The 18141-nt window shown below is 40.6% G+C and overlaps 1 protein-coding gene across 7 annotated transcripts in view; it reads right to left on the reverse strand.

The window, feature by feature from the left end:
• ncam1b (neural cell adhesion molecule 1b) overlaps positions 1 to 18141 on the reverse strand; it is a 134495-nt gene that overhangs the window by 45264 nt on the left and 71090 nt on the right. For all 7 annotated transcript variants that reach the window (XM_015951168.3, XM_015951166.3, XM_054742553.2 and 4 more), the window contains exons 2-6: positions 13359 to 13433; positions 12057 to 12266; positions 11359 to 11502; positions 861 to 998; positions 346 to 463 (exon numbers count right to left, since the gene is read on the reverse strand). In XM_015951168.3, coding sequence (XP_015806654.1) covers positions 346 to 463; positions 861 to 998; positions 11359 to 11502; positions 12057 to 12266; positions 13359 to 13433 — 685 coding nt within the window. The remainder of the gene's footprint in view (positions 1 to 345; positions 464 to 860; positions 999 to 11358; positions 11503 to 12056; positions 12267 to 13358; positions 13434 to 18141) is intronic.

Genomic DNA, 18141 nt, shown 5'->3' on the forward strand with positions numbered 1-18141 from the left:
TGCGTTTATTGTGTGGACTTCTGAAATCACGCGTGATGTTGCTATTCTCCTGTGATTTTGTGACTTTGTGGGCATGGAGTAAAGGTGATCTTTAACACCTATTGTAAATGTTGCATTTCTCTTGAGTCTCTAAGTTATGTGTCCTTTAGGTTAGATCTGATAGACGGACTAAGGTAACTACTAATGAGACAAATACTTCAACTTTATTTAATCATAAAATCTAACTACTCTGAAAGCACTGCTGCTCGTGTAAATACTAATATCTGCTTTGTCCACACATGAAGAAAAACAAAAGTGCCAGGTTGCCAAGGTAACACCCAAAGATCATCAATCTGAAGAGTTTACCTTGTCCAGGTCACCATGGGTTCAGGATAGCCATCAACGGCACACGTCAGCACGGCCGGATGCTCAGCATCTGCTGTGGCGTTCACTTCTGTTTGCCATATTCTGATGGTCGGAAGCACTGAGATACAAGGGTATGAAAAATAAATGTAGAAATGAAACAAACATCAAAGGAAGGCTGACGGTGAAGCTGATGAACAGGAGTCGGCGTTTCTGAACAGCTGATTGGTTCTACAGACGTTAAGATGGCCAACAAGCAGACACTCAGACACAAGCAGGCACAGTGACACATTCATGGAGCTAATTTTACTCTTTTTTTCTAGCCTCAGAAGTTGCAGAAAGCAGACTTCATTAGCATAAGATATCTTTGATAAGCAGTTGCTCTAGGCAACAACTCAAACAATGACACTGAGCCTGGTCGCCTCTAAGGATCAACAGCTCATTTAAGCGTCACCTGTCATACAAAACCATGCATCCAGGAAGAAAAAGGAAGAGGAAAGTGTCAGAGGGTTGCTAACCGTTTACGACAACATTGATGGCACGGAGATCAATCTCGCCGCGGGCCATGAGGCGAGCTTCACACATGTACAAGCCCTCGTCTGTCTTCTTTATGCCACGGATTTGAAGGTGATTATTGTCGAGCACCTTAAAACGGACTGAAAGGAGAAAGGGTAAATTATCGGGTGGTAATTATTAACGAGGTTGCAGCTTAAAAAGCACAATTATCATACAAACAAGTGGCTATGAAAGTAGAATAAACAACAAAATGCTGCTTAATGTCCAATTCCAATAAATCATTAAGCTTTTTATCCTAAAATGCATAAATACTCATGTTTTATTTATTAACCCAAAATTTAGATCCTTAAAGGTAAAATACCCATAAAAATTTTATTCTATAATAAAAATGTAAAAAAAAAGGTTTCAGACTGAGATTAGAGTATTCAAATATATATTGTGTTTTCATGAATATTGTTTAGTATCTGTTGTGTTATTTTTTATTGAATGAAATAAAGATAAAAAAAAAAACAAGAGATGAGTGAGCCTGATGAACGTACGTAATAAATATGCTAATGAATATTTTAAATGTGTCATTTGATTCTGTAGAAATAATGAAATCTGTGACAAGTGATTTGCCTTAGCTGACAGAACAGAGACATGCCTGGCTAAGGAGGAAGCTTTTGTGAGTAAGGAAGGAAGTTTTGATTATAATGTTTTTAATTAAAAATCTGACGGGTAAATGGCTTGGGAAGGAAATCCTGTTTGGCACAAGAATCATTTTATTTTAATCAGTTTAACAAAATACTGTGTAACAAAAACATGAGCGAGTGGTTTCTACTGAAGACTGATGACGCGGTTTAACGATTGAATTCGGTTTCAAAGGGGCATTATGGAAGTTTGACAGCCAAAACATATAGAAATAATAAATGTCTTCTTCATACATTCTCCTGCAATGCCCTGGCATTTTTACTGTGATTGCCTGTTTTTCTGTAAAATCACAGAAAAAGAGCTGCTCGGGTCAAGCAGGCTGCTTCATGCGAATTCACGCTCAGCCATAGCCCGTAGCATTTGCTATCCGTAGCTTTAGCAGCAGAGAGAGAGGTAGTGCCAACTCAGCGACTTTGTTGCTGTTCCTAACGCCTAGTGATGAACCTAGCTACATTTCTGAGAACCCTTAGCTACTTTCTGTAGAACTTTCTTGTAGATATTTCCTGCAAATTAGCAACAAAATAGCCATTTTCACTCCGAACCGTTCTTTGAACATTGTTTCAGCTGTCATCAAGGATATAAATGTTACAGATACAAAGAACATCACTGGTGCTTTAGCTCGCCTAGAAAGACGTCAAACTCCTGTGCAGAAGACCTGGGTTTGATTCTGGATGTGAACATAGTTTATTTAGAGTTTATTTTTTTACATTAATGGTATTTTTTTTTTTTACAGTAAGATGCCCAAATTTTTATTTGAGACTCGCCAAACGGCATTGAATTCACAGATAAAAAAAATGTGGGTTCAACTTTCATTTTGGAACAATTTTTCAAGCAAGGGCAGGGAATGATCTGAGCATGCTGGAGGACAGACCCATCTTAAACCTTTGTCAGCTGTGCTGAAGAGAAAGGTACAGAACCAAATAATTTATTTAATTAGCTGTGCGTTCTCCTGTCCTCTGTCACACACACACACACACACACACACACACAAGGGACTGTCTCAGCTGTTATTTTCATTAAGGATTGTGCACGTACAGCATGCACGCCTCGTGCACGAGCCTACTATTGAAGCTGCCGTTACGCTTTTGGCCTGAGGGGGCAATCGAGAGCATAAAAATTCAAAACTCTGTAAAGTCCCTTTAATGTATGTGTATTGCACAAATTCACAATGTAAAAATCTAATTTATTCTATTTAATCCAAACATAATCGAATCCAGATCCATACGGCTAGATTTAGTGCATCAGTAAAGGATAAATCTAGCTAATTACAACTGGCCCGCGCCTGTGATTACCCTGGATTAACACCTTTAGCTTTAATCTGGAACATCATAGACATTTGTTTGTCTTAAGAAAAATCTTCATTTGGTTTTTCACCTGTTTTTTATTTTTCCTGTAAAAACCTTCCTGGAATATTTATCTTCAGCAAGAGTGATGATGCTTCAAACAAAGGTATCTGGATGATTTGGCTGTGATGTTAAATGAATGCGACAAAAGCTGGATGGTTGGTAGTTTTCTCATTAAGTGTTTTATCAAAGCAAACAATTGTTTTTCTTTCTGTTCAGACCTGGTTTCAGAGCGTTAAAAACATACCTGCATCCACTACAATCACAGTTCACAGAGTGATTTTTGTCACAGTGTTGAGAATAAAAACAATCTGAATTCGACCTGTCCCAGCCCTACAGGTATGACAGGGCGGATTTAGTTCACACGTTGCATAAGCAGCACTCTCTCAGATGAATGTTTACCCGTATGTTTACAGTGGCTGTGCAGATATCTCTTTTCTAAGCTGCTTCCATCCTCTTGTATGCTGCCCACCTGTAGCATTGTTACAGAAAGAGCAGCTTACTGAGGCTTTACAGTAATGAAGCTGAAGCTTGTGGGAACCTCTAGGAGTCACAGCACCAGCCAGATATTTACAATCCTCACCACATCCAAGGGTTCTGGTATATTCTCCATCATTTGTACAAATCAGAATAGAATATTAATGTCTAGTGTCTTTCTCGACTGTATTTTTTTCCAGGTGTTCTCACCAGTGGATCATTGTCGAAGCTTCATTGTACAAAGCTGTGGAGAATATTGGCTGCCTTACAGATTGCTGCTTCTGTTCCTTTTTATGCCAAATTTAGATGCAGTTTTCGAATGACAACCTTGTTTATTTAAAGAAAACAAGCAGTCCAAACCACCCTGACCCTGGGTGAGAGGGTAGCTGACCCCTAAACCTAACATTTGACCCACTCTTCTTTACAGAATGGTTTATTTTGGTCACATTGGAGGGTTTTCCAGCATAAACGGACTGTTTATGGTCAAAGGTTGGACACTGTTCAGCACAATTCATGGTTCCAGCAATTAGAGCAGGTGTCACCTCGAGGGCTACCATCCTGCTAGTGTTTCCACCACACCTGAATGGAGTAATTTAATCTTCTCCTTACCATGTTTAACTCTGCATAGGCCTGTTAATTATTCATTTCAATCAGGCGTGTAGGAAAAGAAACCGTTTACATGTGCAGGGTGGAGGACTGGAGTAGGTGACCCCTGACATACAGCCAGTCCTCCAGATCCATCACACTCCCACCACCATGTTTCATAGTTTTACACTGGATGTATTGGCCACCACACCCTCTAAAAAGGTCTGTTTTGTGTCTTCCTGAATATTTCCCAAACATTCTGAGGATCATCCAGATGTTTTTGCTCAATGCCAGATGGGCCTTCATGTTCACTTTGGTGCTCAGAGAAACTCTCCCACAGATGCCATTTTCTGTTCTGTTTATTTCTTACTGTTGAATCACAAACTCAAACCTTTACCAAAGAGGCCTGAAGTGTTTTTGATTATCTCATTTATTCGGTTATTGAATTTCCTTAGAACGTAAAGTGATGTGTTGCTTTTGAGATGTTTTAGCCTAGTTCAGGTTCTACTGGCATGATTTAACTCTACAGATCCGATAGTAATCATGCCTGGGTGTAGCTGGTGGAACAGAACTCGGTTTAATGTGGTTAGTCGCTGTAAATACATGGTTTAATTAGAGGAGAAATTACATATTCACACAGGAACGGGTTGGTCTGGATCAGGGGTGGGCAATCCTGGTCCTGGAATGAAGTTATCCAGCATGTTTTAGTTTTTTTCCCCTTTTCCAACACACCTTATTTTAATCAGTGGATGATTAACAGGGTTTTGCAGAGCTTGATAACTTGGTGAACAGGTGAATCAACCATTTTTGAGCTAAAACATGGATATTGGCACTCCAGGACCAGGACTGCCTACCCCTGGTCTGGATTGCTTTATTTCCCCAATACATCAAATCAACTTTTAAATAGTTCCTTTGGTTTTTATTCAGACCATCTTCACCAGATGGTGTTTTCTTTTGGCATAAGGTTAAAGTGGATAAAATCTGTAAGGGTGAACAATGTTTCGGTGTTTCAAACATAAAGACGTGCATTTAATAAACAACACGATTAAAGTTTCCCCAGCGAGAGCAGCCCTGTATGGCGCTCATCCACTGTAGCCACAGGTGGGAGGGAGATCTTGGGAGGAGCGCAGAGCACATTGACACCTGCAGGTTGATGACCTCGCCAGGCTGAAGTCCACCAATCTGAAGGTGGGGGGGGGGGGGGTAGGTCGGGTTTTCACAGCATCTGTCTGCATTCCTTCGTGGGGGTTTGTTGTTGGCATTCACAAGGCTGCCATGGTGTCAGATTTGGATAACAAGACTTTGTTTGGGTCAGGCAGAGATAATTTTCCTCTCTGCCTTCAGTCTGTAACTGATCATTCAAGTCCTCCAGTGAAGCCAATTCAGGTTTTAAACATCTCCACACCGTCCGGTGGCCCTCTCTGAGATGACATCCATTTTGCGCACTAATACCGGTAACGCAGCTAGAACGCTGTCCAGCTTACGATTCACCTCGAGTAACGTCCCAGTCTGTGAGGTCTCCACACGGACGGTGCTTTCCGTGGGTGCGGGTCGCCCTCCAATCGCTCCAGTCTTCCCAAATTTCCAGAAAACCAGATATCCTCCCACTCCAATCAGAAGAAATCCAGTGATCATCAGGCCAAACATCCACACATCTTCGACGTCCTCAATGGACAACTGGGAGAGGCATACGATCCTCCATTCTTTCCAGGAATCGAGCATATACCCCGCCGGGTGTGTCCCTTGAGGGCAAGTGGGAGCCCCCTGCTCTATTCTCATCGTTGAAAAAATCTTATCAATCACGTTGAATGACCAATTAATTAAATCCATTTCTAAAAAATAGGGTTTTTCAGGAGAAGTGTAGAGAAGCGCTCTGTGGGCAGACAGGACAAAGAGCCTTGGGAAAAAAAGATAAGGGAGCAAAAAGGGAAGCGTCTGTACTCTGCGAGTGCCAGAAGAGATTCAAGGACCTAAGCGTCCTCAAGAAGTGCAGTCTGCTGTGCCCCTTCTTGTTAACGGCTTTGCTGTTCTTTCTCCAGTCCAGTCTGTTGTCCAGGTGAACTCAAGGTATTTGTATTCCTCAACCACCTCCACTTCTTCTCCCATGATGGAAACAGTGTTTGACTCCACCCTGTTTCTTCTGAAGTCTAAAGCGAGGAGGATGCTGGGTTTGTTCCTGAACTGAACCTATTGAAGAACTTGTTCAGTTCACTGGCTGTGTCCAGGCTAGGGTTGTCACGGTATGAAAATTTAACCTCACGGTTATTGTGACCAAAATTATCATGGTTTTCGGTATTATCGCGGTATTTTTTAAACGGTGTTGCATATGTTCAGAAAGCATTGATAGTCCTGTTCTACACAAACTGAAATAGTTTAACAGTGTTTATTAAACCTAAAATAACACAAAGCCTTAGCAAAAGTGCAACTTTTCACAAGTAAAGGAACAAATAGCTTCTTTTTCTGGAACGTGTTACAGTAGTCAGTGCAGGTTTAAATGATACAAATCCAAACATTCAAAACATAAACAATATGTAAACAAATCAAAGAAACACCACTTGTTTTCTCATATACTTGTTTTCTTCATTATCAAAATGAAAATCTAAAACTCCAGTCCACACTTGACTTGAGCACTGTACAAGTCAACCTTAAAAAAATATGTATTTAAAATAAAAAAGCCACTTTAAACAAATTACTAAAATAACTACTACACTATGTAATCAAATCCAAATGTTCAAGTATAAATGGCATTGAATAAGTAAACAAATCAATGACAAGGAACTAATTATATATTTCTCTTCATCATCAACAAATAAGATGCTTCATCCAGCAACAGGGTGTCCGTGACACGGTTTAAATGCTGGCAGAGGACGCTGCGGCTGCAGTATATAGTGACTCGTTGCATTCTCCGTCAACCAAAAGTCCTCACATCATGCATTTAAGCTAAAATGCTAATGTTATCTTACCTTGCACTGGCTGTAGAGACGTGGGTGATGGTCACGCAGATGTGCCATTAGATTCGAAGTGTTGCTGCCTTTTGCAGACACTTGTTTCCTGCACGTTCTGCAAACGGGATAGCAGTCTTCTATTAACTGTCCCTCAGCATTTTCCAGAAATCCAAAATATGCCCATACTTCCGAGTTAGTTTTCTTTGAGGGCTGATGGATGTCCTGGGCGCTGCCGTCTCCTCCTTCGGCCATTATTTCAGCTTCAAAGTTTTGGTGCCGTTGCAAACTAAAAAGTGCGTGTGCGCGCCGCGGGAACTTCAGCTGAAGCGACGGTGGCTGGTAAGGGTCACCGCGCTGAAACCGCGGCCACGGTAAACCCACCGAGATAATTTAGTTTTTTAAAAACTGGACGGTTATTTTTATTGTCAACTTTTTTACCGGGGTTTACCGCTATACCAGTTACCGTGACAACCCTAGTCCAGGCTGCCATCTGTGCAATCTTTCCTCTGCTTGAAGCCTGTGATCTTCTTCATCCCTGACCAGACATCTCTGATATTGTCCCTCTGTAGTTTGTTCTCCAGCTTCTTCCTGTATGCCACAACTTACTGCCAAGAGTTCAACATCTGGGCTGCAGAGACGACATTTCACTGAAACATGACCTGGATGGCACCATCTGTTGTTGACAGGCACTGCCACTCCACCTCCTTTTCTTTTCCTGCTCCTCTTCAGATCTGTCTGCTCGTACAGTCAGGAATCGAATCCTGGCAGAGAGACGCTGGAATCGGGGATATGGTCCTGCAGCCACGTCTCAGTGAAACACATAACACTGCACTGCCGATACTCTGGCTGAGTCCTTGAAAGGGCTTGGAATTCATCCATCTTGTTGGCCAGTGATCTCACATTGCCCATTATGATCGATGGAAGAGATGGTTTGAATTTCCTCTTTCTCTGTCTCCGTTTTGCTCCCGCTCTGCACCCACGCTCCTTGCGTTTTAGTTCATTTGGGATTTGTGGCTTCAGTTGAGGTATTATTTCAGCCTTTCCAATGTTAATCAGCTGCTCCCGATTGTAAACCAGCTTGTTGCCATGGTTACGCATCATAACAACTGCTCAAAAAGTGAACAAGGTGGAAAAAATAGCAGTAAAAGTTTTCTAAGCTTCACAGCACCAGAAACAGAAAAATAAAATGTCCAAAAAATACAGTTTTTCTTAAGATGCTAGAAGAAAAAAATTTCCAAAAAAGGCTAAACTTACATGTAGTTAACAGAGCTACTCCAACATGCAACTACCCAGAGCAGCGTGAGAATTCCAAAAAAGAGAGAACTCCTTCAGGCAGAGATTAAACCAAATAAATGTAATCATGTAATAATCTTCTGACAAACGTGCCAATCCACCTGCGCGCATGTGTGTGTGTGTGTGTGTTTTATTTTCTTGTAAACAATACCAACACCAGGGTCTTTATATTGCTCAGTGTCAGGAGAACAAGAGTCACTAGTATTTTCAAATTCCAGAACAAAATGAATTTCTCCTTTCGAAGCACAGATAACCCCTGGAGAAGAGAGGCATGAGCAGCAGAGCAGGAGCTCTTCGAGGTTTCTAACACTAGTAAATCTGCATAGATATGAAGAAACGAGCCGTTTGGGGAGCCTGGGTGTCCTTTTAAATATTTCTGTGTGCCGTATGCTCTACATAGGCTATTGACCTTTTACCTAAAGTAACAGATTTTAATTATTTATCGTTAATTAATAATGTGTATATGAAAAGAGTGCTGATTACGCTACTTATTCTGATTCACCCTATTTTGCAATTATTAGGTCATTAATTTGGTTTTACCAAACTGTACAGCAAGTGCAAAAGAAACTAAACTTCTTTCCGACCTAATCAGATTATCAATCTTTTAATCCATGACTATTACTGGGAAGCATGGGGCTGGTAACATTCCTATTCAAATAACCCCACCCCCTGAGAATTCTAACCGAGCCAACCAGCGCCTTTCTTCTAAAAAAATAAATAAATAAAGATTTGTCGTCGCCAGACGCCATTTTTTACTACAGCTAAAAAACTACAGAGTTGTGCGGTACATTCGGCATTTCCTTCTTTTTTCTGGTTATATTTAGTTGGCCAGGCCCACCCTTCATGTGGCTCTCTACCTGTGAGTAACCAGACTAGTTCTTTCTGTAGAAATGAACAGTGGACGAGTCTGGCAGGCCAGGCTAGGGAAGTGCAGAAGTTTGGCTGTTCAGTCAGAAAGACAACTTGATGGTCCAATGGTCAATTTCAGTCTGAAATGTGTTATTGGTAGAGGTTTTTAGACCAATGCGAGAGAACCACTCAATTTTTTTTTGTTGGAGGGTGGGGGTGGGGGTAGGGGGGGTCATTAAAGCTGCAGTGTGTAAGAGTATAGTGAGACTTTTACAGTGAGAAGATCCCAAAAGAGTCTGTTTCAGTCATTTTGGAAGGAAGGTTATACTGTCAACATATTTCAAATCCAGCTGGCTGTGGGGATTCAGTTTTTCTCCTTTCAAAACAAAGTAAAGAGAGATGTGATTTTTACTTAATTTCTACATGACACACCTTTAATCTTCACAATATATTTACAGTTATACTATGTTAGAATGCTATTAATAGGCATGAAAAACATTTTTAAGCTAATTTCTTTTCCAAATTTGCCATTATAGATTTAAAGGCTCAGGAACCTTTTGCAGGTGTTTGGATTAGAGTGTGACTTTGAGCCCACAGTACTGAACTTTTTCACAACATTCTGATTGTCTGAGATTCTGAATGCGGGGTTTTTAATAAATTGTAAGCCATAATCATCACAATAATAACATCAAATCTTGAAATATCTGCATGTAGCAAGCCTATGACATGTATAGTTTCACCTTTTTAAGGGGCATTATGGAAGTTTGACAGCCAAAACATGTATAGAAATAATAAATTTCTTCTTCATACATTCTCCTGCAATGCCCTGGTCCTGTAGAATGAGCCCTGGCATTTTTACTGATTGCCTGTTTTTCTGTAAAATCACAGAAAAAGAGAGTTGCTCAGGTCGAGCAGGCTGCTTCATGCACGTTCACGCTCAGGCATAGCCCGTAGCATTTGCTATCAGTAGCTTTAGCAGCAGAGAGTGAGGTACCATACCATACCATACCATCTTTATTTATAAAGCACATTTAAAAACGGCATGGCAGCCGACCAAAGTGCTGTACAGAATAAAAAGTAAAAACACAATATAAAACAATACACGGTCAACAATAAAATGCACAACAAGGCAGATAATTACAGTCAATAAAAAAACACATAATAAAATAATAAAAGTCAGGGATTTAAAAATGCCTGGTCGTAAAAGTGAGCCTTCAGCAGCGATTTGAACCGGAGGAGGGATGGTGCCAGCCTCACCGAAAGAGGAAGTGCATTCCATAGTGTCGGAGCAGCATAGACAAAAGCACGCTGCCCCCGCGTTTTGTATTTCATTAATGGAACACGAAGCAGCAGGCAATCAGCAGACCTCAGCGCCCTGTTTGGCACATATCTAGTGACAAGATACGACAGGTAATCCGGTGCCAGACCGTTCAGGGCCTTAAAAACAAAAATCAGGATTTTAAACTTGACCCTAAAGGTAGTGCCAACTCAGCGACTTTGTCACTGTTCCTAACGCCTAGTGATGAACCTAACTACATTTCTGAGGGACCCTTAGCTACTTTCTTCTAGATATTTCCTGCAAATTAGCAACAAAACAGCCATTTTCGCTCTGAAACGTTCTTTGAACGTTGTTTCAGCTCTCATCTAGGATATAAAAATTACAGATACAATAGACATTACTGGTGCTTTAGCTCACCTAGTTAAACGTCGGAATCTCGTGCAGAAGATCCGGGTTCGATTCTTGATGTAAATGTAATTTATGTAGAGTTTATTTTTTACATTAATGGTATATTTTTTTACAGTAAGATGCCCACATTTTTATTTGAGACTCGCCAAACGGCATTGAATTCACAGATAAAAAAGATGTGGGTTCAACTTTCATTTTGGAAAAATTTTTCAAGCAAGGGAAGGGAATGATCTGCGCATGCAGGAGGACAGACCCATTATAAACCTTTGTCGGCTGTGCTGAAGAGAAAGGTACAGAACCAAATTATTTAATTAATTAGCTGCACGTTCTGTCCTCTGTCCTCCGGGCCACACACACACACACGGGACTGTCTCAGCTGTATTTACGTTAAGGAGTGTGCACGTACAGCATGCGCGCCTCGTGCACGAGCCTCCTATTGAAGCTGCCGTTACGCTTTTGGCCTGAGGGGGCAATCGCGAGCATAAAATTTCAAAACTCCATAAAGTCCCTTTAAAGTGAATTACTGAAATAAATAAACTTTTGCATCATATTAAGATTTTTCAAGTTTTACCTGTTGAAACCCCAAAAATAACATTCAGTCACCAAATCAAATCATTCACAACTACCTTACCATCTTTCTCCATCTGTATTTTGGTGCCTTTATATTTCCAGAACACAGTAGGAGGGGGTGAGCTGACAACATCACACACTATGTTGGCGTTGTCTCCTTCGTTAAACTCTTGAGGAGAGGGAGCGTTTGTGAAAGTGAGTCTTTCTGCAATAAAACCAGAAAAAAAAAAACATCTAACACTCAATACATCGTTTAGTCTCAATGAAACACATTTGTTCGGTGTGACTATGCGTACTTTCACAATGGTGGTAGCTATTTTAAGGAGCTGTGAGAGTATAATAGTCCACTTATTCAGAGCCTTTACTAACTGAGCTACAATACAAACTGGAAAAGCTCCTTGGTCTGATTTTGTGAACAACATGAAAGGCCATCTCTTATAAAAACCTAAAGTAGATGTGCTAATGGAAGAAAAGTTTTGTTTGGAAACAGATTTCCTCTCATGGACATTTGCTGATGTTTGGCATTCAAGCGAAATAAAACCCATCACTCACAAGAGCTGCATCACAGACAGAATCATTAAACAGCCCTTTAATGGTCTTCCGACCATTTATTGAATTGATGAAAAACCCTCACTTGAAAAAGAAAGAATAATGTGTTGCCTTTGAGCAGTCGATACAATACGAGTTCAATAAGCAGGAATCTGTTCCTTTCATGTTCGTGTCTTTGACTGTCCTGGGTGAGAAGAGGTGATTACGTACGGAACATTTTCACTTGGACGGTTGCCTCTCCTTGCTGGTCTCCGTTGGTGGCGACGCACTTGTATGTCCCAGCGTCTTCGGTCCCAGCTTTATAAATCGTGAGGGTGGAGGATGACTCATCGTTACGGGTTACCGTCAGGTCCGGTCTGTTTGGCTCTATCCTGTCCCCACTTGGGCCAAACCAGTCTATGTGCTTGGCAACACCTCCAACTAAAACACACACGGAGAAAGAGGAAGGCAGCAGATGAGAAAACGGGCATCTATAAGGGATTTGATTTGCATCAAAGCCAGCAGATGGAATAATATCTTCCTGTAGACCCCAAAGGCTTAAGTTTATAAATTTGATTTATTTATATTTATGTATTTAGCAGACGCTTTTGTCCAAAGCAACCTACAAGTGATAATCAGCATGTTGCCCTTGAGGCTAACAACAACAATAACAACAACTTGACATCAGTCATGGAGAGGAGGGAACAAGGAGTGGACAGTAGAGAGGGGGGACGGGTGCAGGGAGGGTGCTAGCTTAGAAGATGCTCTCTGAAGAGCAGGGTCTTCAGGAGTTTCTTGAAAATTGAAAAGGAAGCCCCTGTTCTGGTAGTGCTTGGAAGGTCATTCCACATTTGTGGAAGGATGCATGAGAAGAGTCTGGATTGTCCTGAGCGTGGTGTAGGCACTGCTAGCCGACGATCCTGTGATGACCGGAGTGGCCGGGCCGAGACGTAAGCCTTTGCAAGAGGATTCAGGTAGATGGGAGCCGTACCATCTCGGACCATCTTATTTCAACCACAGAGATGGGGACTTGATCACAATCTCTAAAAGCAAGCATCTAACTAAGGTTCATCCAACTAATTAGAAAACTGACCAAGTATTAAATATACAAAACTTGTAAATTATCAGAAGTTTTAGTTTAAAAGCAGTTTATTAAGCAGATGTTATTCAGGAACCTAAATATACATTAAAATCAAATTCTGCAGCAGCACTGAGCTTCCTGGAGATGTGCCTGATTTTAATTTGGCTTTACTAAGGAGTTATATCGGCCGATGCCGATATATTAAAAATCAGGTAAACATCGTCTACCCCTAACCCAAAACGCTTCTTTTATCTAAAGCTGCACACATGCAGTTTACAAGAGAGAAGTTCTTTAAATCAGTCTAAAGCAGTCAAACGTGATGAACAAAACATGATTTATTCTCAAAGACATATAAATTTAACAAAAAACTAAAGGCTTTTTGTGGTATTTAGTTGCTGAGTCACCTAATGGGAAATTATGATTGAAAATGTGAAGTTTTGTGGTAAACTCACCATCACACATGAAGAATTTGGACTCTCCGAGACTGATCTCACCGTGCGTTGGGGTGATCTGCACTTCCAGTGAAGCTATAAAAGCAAAGTTAGAAAAACGTATTAAACATGCAGGGATGCAAACAAATATTTCAGCATGAAATAAGACCTGACAAAAAGTAGGCCATCTACAGGAAGAGACCAGCAGCTACTAGCTTGCAGCCGCCAGTGCTTCCATCTATAATTAATGAACTTTAAAATACTGGATTTACCGTCAGTTTAAATGTGTGTCTGTTGTTTTTAATAATAATAATAATGCATTGAACTTATATTGCGCTTTTCTAGGCACCCAAAGATGCTTTTCACACACTCACATTCACACACTGCTAGTGATGGTAAGCTACTTGTAGCCACAGCCGCCCTGGGGAGGTCTGACAGAGGCGAGGCTGCCATTTGGTGCCGTCGGCCCCTCTGACCACCACTAACACAAGCAAGTTGGGTGGTGTCTTGCCCAAGGACACAACAGCAGGATACCCCTGGCGGGAGCTGGAATCGAGCCCATGACCCTCCGATCATGAGGCAACCCGCTCTACCACCTGAGCTACTGCTGCCCCAGACAGAAGGCAGAGCTGAAGCTGAATCGAGGAGCTTTAGCATCTACAATCATACCTACAACAAACCAGACCGTCTGAATAACTTCAAAAGTTAATCACTTCTAAATTTGCACCTCTGGTAAAAAAATTTTTTTTTTATGCAAATCACAAATCCAGTATTAAAAACAAATGTTTGAAAAAGTTAATAAAGTTTGAACTGTTTTACACTTCCTGTCTATGGCAGTACAGAAGATGAGGCTTCCTTTGTCTCCTTCAAGTGCAGCAAAAGCACTTCTAAAAACGCATTTGTATTCTCGCGGACTTGGGAACAGGTCCGTGTCCATGCATTAAAATGACTAAACCAGCTTTGGCCCCTTGCAGGTCCGCCACCAAAACTATTCCAATTCCTCTACTTCCAACAGTTCTGTCCTTTCAAAGAGAAAAATCAACTCAGCACTGCAATTAATCAGCAACGACTCACAGCTGGGAAGAACCCGCGCTACCATTTCAAGTGTCTGGGGGGAAAAAAACATGTTTTAGAAACTTCAATACATCAGGACTGCACACAGCATACCTGCATGCAGACTCGCCTCCTTAATGAATTTACCGAGAAGATTTTCAGGAAGTATACTTTTTCCCCTGTTATTAGTGCTCCATACAGCATAAAAATCAAAGTATTGGCCAACATCTAAATAAGCGAACATTACATCACACTCAAAACTGTGGAGAAACTGGCGTCTGAAAATACCAGAGTTTTTTTATTTTACAGAACAACCTTAAAATCAGACTTCTGCCCTCCACAATACAGATGACTCCATCCCCTCATTTTCACATTTGGATGCAGCACTTCCTTTGGGAACAGACAGGTTTCCAGTTCCGGATGGAGCTGTAGGATTATATAGAACTTTTGGCTCCTCGATAATGCAGCTGAACACGATGAGACACATCAAGTAAACAGTCTCTGAGACGGAGATTTTGTGGCTTAAATATGTAGACCAAATGTTCTCCATTTATTCCAAGTCTTATTTAATCAAACCTGATAGTTGGGATTTGAAGGTAACGGTCTAATAGTCAAGTAACCTCAGCAAACCTTTATGCTAATCTGACTAATGTTACTTCTGATAATTGAGACATTATAATAATCTTCCTGAATTGATCTTCAGATCTTTTTTGTGTTATTCTACCTTTTAGATGATGTTTTAGATTGGCCTAGAATCTAGAACATCATTTACCAAAGCAAAGTGTCGATCTAGCAACGCTCCACTAGAACATCCGCAGCCTCGGCCAGTATCGCGGCTAGCCAATCGTAGCTCGTTTATTTAGACAAATTATGTATTTTCGTCCTCTTCCTTGCATCTTCCACAATGTGATGGTGCACTGCCCCATTGACTGACCTTCCATAGTGGTCCAATAACAGCACTCTATTGGTTTGGTGGGCCAATCACAGCACTTTGTTGGTGGGCGGGATGTTACTTAAAAACAAAGATGGCGACAGCTTTGACATCAACTTTGGACTATTTTTACTTTGGCTTTTCTTTGAGTCAAGAGCAGATAGAGGTATTTAAGTCCTTTATTTAGAAAAATGATGTTTTTGCATCTTCTTTGATGGAGTATGGTGAACTGCCCTGTTGACTGAAATTCATAGTGGTGAGTATGTCACGTTTGTTGTCCAATAGCATGCAGAGACCGTTTGAAAGACAACCATCAACGGGCCGTGGCCAGACTATATATTCTCATATATAGAATGGCTTTCCAGGCTAATTTTAGATTGCTGTGAACCAACAGACCTTAAAAAAATAAATAAGTGTATTAATACAAATGTTTCACATTGTCAGGTGTAAAAAAACAAAGTACTGACAAACTTCATTTTAGGCAGATTGACGATCTCATTTAGTCCCTTGACAAAACAGAAAAAAAAGTTACTCTACTTTCTAGCTAAGCTAAATTTTAGGTAGAGATTGAATATAAGGTATGGTAATCAAATTCGCTTCAATGATTTTTCTGTCAGGTTCTACTGATGTGTCAAAGTGATACAAAGCACTTTAATCAGATATTCAGCTGCTCAAAACTTTCATTTGAAATTGAACTAAAGGAAAACTTTGTCAGCAGGCTTTGATGTTCAAAGTGAACGAACATCAAACCTGCAGATCAACCTCCTACGTAGTTGCTCCCTTATTAAACAAAAACTGCCACCAAAACAACGTTTTGCTAATGAAATGGAAAATAAGCATAATCTGGGTTTTAATTGGACAAGAAGAAATGAAAGTTTGACTAAATGAAAACTACACCCAACAACTCATTAGCAGACCACTGCCTATGAACAGTAGGGATGTGAATCTCCACCTGTGAGGCCGATTCGAATCGTATTTCGATACACTACCAGCGATACGATATATTAACAATACGGTGAAACCCTCGGCTCACGATTCATTGATGATTTGAAACTTCTTTCGATTCGATACAATTCACGATACGACTTGAAGCAATTCAACCCATTAAAAAGAATTTACAAGCCCACATCTGGTTTTTAGACCTCATCACAATGTTTTCCCTCTCTGTGAAGGATGTATTTGATTTGCGCCTTGTTTGGTTGTAATGCCTTGTGAATGCGCTTTATAAATAAAATTGGATTGGATTGGATGTATTTGATCCTCAATTTTTTTCGATTGATCAATAAATTCAACATGAAAAATAAAGTAATTCATCAGTGATGTTTAATAATTTACTGATTCTGTTGGTTTATCTTTATGAGCATAGTGATGGTCTAAACCTCATTTCATCCCCTGTATTTCAACAGAGTATTGTATCCATAAACTATATATACATATATATGTAGAGTTCATCATATAGTTATTAGGAAGTATAATGGAACACCATAAACGTCTGAAAATCATTTTAAAATATTGTAATGATCCATAAGGGGCTATTGTGAGCTGTTGTAGCCAGGGTCCAAAATTAAATTTTATACTCACCGGCCAAGTTGGCCGGTAGATGATGAAAATCTACCGGCCAAGCATATTTTTTACCGGCCAAAATTCTAAATGATTTAGATCTACCTAAAGCATGTAATTCTATATTATGTTGATTCCAAACAGAGTGACAAAATAATTAAAACATCAATTAATAAGAAAAACAACTCTTTTGTCATTTTTACTATTTATTTATAGAGATGTTTTTATGAACTCTTTCATTGAAATCTAGTCAGACTCCTTGTTTTCTCTGTCCATGAAGTCTGGCCTCCTGCTTCTGACACCGTCTTTGTGCCAAAGCATTACAGCCTCATTTGGGTCCTAGTCCTTGATCTCTGGAGAACACAGCTGCACCATGAGAATATCTGAAAGTGTGTCAGGGGCCGTCATGGTAACCGGTGTAGCAGTAAACCCCGGTAAAAAAAGTTGACAATAATAATAACCGTCTTGTTATTAAAAAAAATATATTATCTCGATGGATTACTGTGGCTGCTGTGTAGGCGCAGTGACCCTTACCAGCCACCGTATAATCTGCTGAAGTTGCCGGCGGCACATGCGCACTTTGTTGTTTACGACCAAAACTTTCTTTAAGCTAAAGCTGAAATAATGGCAGGAGGAGACGGCAGCACTCGGGACATTTATTATCCCTCAAAGAAGACAAAGTCGGAAGTATGGGCATTTTTTGGATATTTGAAGAATGCCGAGGGACAGTTGTCTGTGAAAGGCAGCAACGCTACGTGGCCATCATAATGCAGCCAGTGTCTCACGATTCCGCCATCTCCAGTTCGCCACTTTTCACAAAATCTTCTGGTTGCCACTGGTCCTGGTGGTTTTTCTTCCAGTTCGACGAGTTTTCTTTTGGAAGGCTGGCTGACTCCAGTTAAAAACCGCCACATTTCACAGTTATTTTTAACACGAAGCTAACTGCTAACTTGATAAACTGATTGAATGGGATAGGTGGAAATGACGTTGGATGCGGTGCTCACGTTTCGCGTACGTTTGTGTACGTTGCATGCAGGCGGGAGGAGTATCAGACATCCATGGAAGATGACTGATAAACATAACTAATTTGGTGCAAACATTTACTCGCCAGGTGGCGGGTAGAGCTCAAAAATTTACTCGCCAAATGGAGCAATTTGCTCGCATTTGGCGAGTGGCGAGTGTTAATTTCGGACCCTGGTTGTAGCCTAATGTTACTGCTCCTGTAAACAAAACTGTTCTGTAAACAAAAATAATTCTAAA

Source organism: Nothobranchius furzeri, chromosome 13, assembly GCF_043380555.1.
Source record: "Nothobranchius furzeri strain GRZ-AD chromosome 13, NfurGRZ-RIMD1, whole genome shotgun sequence".
Classification (NCBI taxonomy): domain Eukaryota; kingdom Metazoa; phylum Chordata; class Actinopteri; order Cyprinodontiformes; family Nothobranchiidae; genus Nothobranchius; species Nothobranchius furzeri.